The sequence below is a fragment of the Drosophila kikkawai genome, chromosome 3L (assembly GCF_030179895.1).
Source record: "Drosophila kikkawai strain 14028-0561.14 chromosome 3L, DkikHiC1v2, whole genome shotgun sequence".
NCBI classification, from domain to species: domain Eukaryota; kingdom Metazoa; phylum Arthropoda; class Insecta; order Diptera; family Drosophilidae; genus Drosophila; species Drosophila kikkawai.
Genome location: NC_091730.1, coordinates 21550216 through 21553493, shown reverse-complemented (window position 1 = coordinate 21553493; position 3278 = coordinate 21550216). Strand labels below are relative to the sequence as shown.

At 40.6% G+C, this 3278-nt stretch overlaps 1 protein-coding gene across 1 annotated transcript; it reads right to left on the bottom strand.

The window, feature by feature from the left end:
- Nucleotides 1–2397: 2397 nt before the first annotated feature.
- Nucleotides 2398–3011, bottom strand: LOC108078667 (C-type lectin 37Da-like). The gene is made up of 2 exons (XM_017172599.3): nucleotides 2923–3011; nucleotides 2398–2869 (listed from the first exon to the last, which is right to left on the bottom strand). The coding sequence occupies exons 1-2, from the start codon at nucleotides 2987–2989 to the stop codon at nucleotides 2448–2450; spliced, it is 489 nt and encodes a 162-aa protein (XP_017028088.1). The 5' UTR covers nucleotides 2990–3011; the 3' UTR covers nucleotides 2398–2447.
- Between the last annotated feature and the right edge of the window lie 267 nt (nucleotides 3012–3278).

Here is a 3278-nt window from a genome sequence, read left to right as displayed (position 1 = left end):
TTTTGACTATAATGTTTTGTTTAAGGTTTTAAGAGTTCAGTTGACCCAATATAGAGCAGTGATTCATAAGAATTGTAAATGATTGGGAACGGGATTACCAAAGTTTACGAGTAAATACTTTATTTTATAATAATTAATAAACTATAAATAAATATTATTATAAAATACATTCCTATTTCATAAGGCGCTCACAGATATAACAATGCTTAAGTGTGCAATCCTGGACAAACATTTTACTTCTATACATTTCATGGCAATGTTCCACTCCGCTTGAATTGTTTGGTTCGCAGGGATACCAAAGGTATGATGCCACTGGCTTTCCACTTGGAAGCCAAACATGGCGACCTAGAGCCATAAAGTCATTGCCAGAGGTCCAGTAGTGATTTGAGTCTTGCTGATCATCTAGATATCTTTTGATAGCATGTGACGCGCAGACGCGCACAAATATATACGTAAGATATAAAATAAGGAATACACAATAGAAAACAACGAATATAGAATATGGAATAGATTTGAATTGAATGCGCGCGCGCGCCATGATCGCGCCCAAATGGTCACACTGGCCCAGGAAGGGCCTGGCCACACTATTATGGCAAAATATCTTCGGGTGCGGCGGTCACACTCGACCCTGCCAGAGCCCGATATAAGGCGAGCCTCAGCCCTTGGAAAGCATTCAGTTTTCGGCCAGCGATCGGCCAAGTCCTCTACCAGGAGCTAAGGGGAAGCCAACAGGAAGGAGTCACCCAAGGAGCACGGTTAAGTAAGGTATATTGGTAAGCGGTAACCCATAGTCGGACCCCGACCATATCTTACGTCTATAACTTGTGGAAGACCTTAGGGCCTCTCTGTACGTCTCAATATTGGAAGACCTAAGGGCCTCCCTATAAGTCTCTATTTATCTCGGTAGACCTTAGGGCCTCCGTGCACGTCTCAAACTTAGAAGACCTGAGGGCCTCTAAAACCATCTCTCTTGTAGAAGACCTTAGGGCCTCTAACAACTTCTCAATCTTAGAAGACCTTAGGGCCTCTACCACCCTCTCAAACTTAGAAGACCTTAGGGCCTCTACAAACTTCCCAATCTTAGATGACCTTAGGGCCTCTAAAAAAACTTCTCTCTTTTAGAAGACCTTAGGGCCTCTACAAACTTAGAAGACCTTAGGGCCTCTACAAACTTAGAAGACCTTAGGGCCTCTACAAACTTCTCAATCTTAGAAGACCTTAGGGCCTCTAAACAACCTCTCATCTTAGAAGACCTTAGGGCCTCTACAAACTTCTCATCTTAGAAGACCTTAGGGCCTCTACAAACTTCTCATCTTAGAAGACCTTAGGGCCTCTACAAACTTCTCCATCTTAGAAGACCTTAGGGCCTCTACAAACTTCTAAAGACTGGAAGACCTTAGGGACTCCACAAATCTGCTCGCTAACTGGAAGATCTCAGGGTCTCCGCTAACCAGTTATTCCACTAACTGGCAGACCTGAGGGCCTCCACCAGCTATTCTCACTCTAGGAGATCTGAGGGGCATCCGCGCACCGGCGTTTCACCGACACTGTCGACCCGAGCGGGAAGGATGTACCTGACCCTGAAGTGCGGCGTGCCAGAGCGACTACCCACGGCAGCAGACTAAATCCAATCTTTTTAACACTTGTAATGTTGGAGGCAATAAACAGATAATTATAGTTACGGCATATTTCTCGGCGTTCTACTCTGGGACCGGGTCGGCATCTCTTTCAGCAACCACCTCAGACAACAAATAAATTTCTGAGACGAACCCTGGCCATCCTTGAGCCCCGAGGAATGACCTAACCGTCACAAGCATTATACTTATTTATGGTATTGAAGGCGATCAAATTATAGCCCATGAACTCGCAGGGTTTACGCGCTCCGTACCAATGCCTCGGCTTAGTGTTTTCAATATAATACATTGTGTCGTCGATATAATGTAGAGTGGAAGATACTACAGAAAGGGAAATGGTTATATAGACTAATGCTTAACAAAAGGAACCCTTTTGAATTATAAGAATAAGAACAGGATCTCTTACCATTTGGACTATTACTTGCTCCTGATAAATGAAGCAGGCCCAAGAAGAATCCACTGCACAGTTTAAGCATTTTGTAAAGACTATTTTTGGTTCTTCTTAAAATGATACCCTTTTATACTTGGGAATTCTTCAATTAAATATTTATTTATTGCTTTAACAGATAAAATCATAAGTACCCTTTAAAGTCAATGAACTTGGCCTCTATCTTATCTTAAAACTACTCGGCCGTGGGGACTTGGCGGAAGAATGCGGAAAATTTGCATAATAATGCAAAGAACAATGAGAAAATTGCATAATTTCCTGCGCAAAATAAAGTTTATTTTATACTGAAATAAGAAGAAAATAAATAGAAAATAGTTGTATTTTTATGGTTTTTTATTCATTGCAATCTGGTTTCCTTTAAATTGTTAAGGAGTCAAGTTGAGCTCACATACATAAAAATACTTGACCGTACAAGGCTCATCATTCATTTTATAGGTACCCCTATATCTGAATGAGTCGCAATGCTCCTGTCCGTTCTTATTGTCTGGCTGTGAGACACCCCAAAGCTCCGATGGAACGGAAATACCATTTGGAAACCATGCATGATGCCCAAGATGTATAAAGTCAGTTCCAGATGTCCAGTAGCCTTTGGTCGCTCCCGTAGCATCCATAAACCGGTTAATTGCGTTGAATTCCTCTATTGTCTCAAACGAAATGAGGTTGAAGCCCATGCTTTCGCAGGATTTACGGGCCACATACCAATTCTCACTCCTTTCGTCAATATAATATAATGAGTTGCCATTATGTAATAGATATTTAGAAGTTACATTCACAAGTTTATAGGAGTCTAAAAGATGAAAATGATTTTAGTTATTATTATATGTAAGTTAGGTAACTCACCTTTACTGGCTTCAGATAGATAACTCAGGCTCAGAAGGACCACAAGTAGACTGCACACTCTAAACATCTTCCCAAATGTGTTTTGGTTCCTTTTAAAATGTTCCGCCTTATATACCCTGGTAAATTTGTATCGCCTATAAATGCGCTTGAGTCAACAGATACTAATTCAATCAATCACAAGTACACTCTCTAAGCATTTTGTAAATAATAACTTTTTAATGTGTTATAGATAATATTTGAATTGACTTAAACCAAGAGCCTATACGACAGGCAGATGGCAAGACCAATATACATACATACATATAATCATACTTCACAACGTTGGAAAATTCCGTAGAAAAATTATATATACTAGA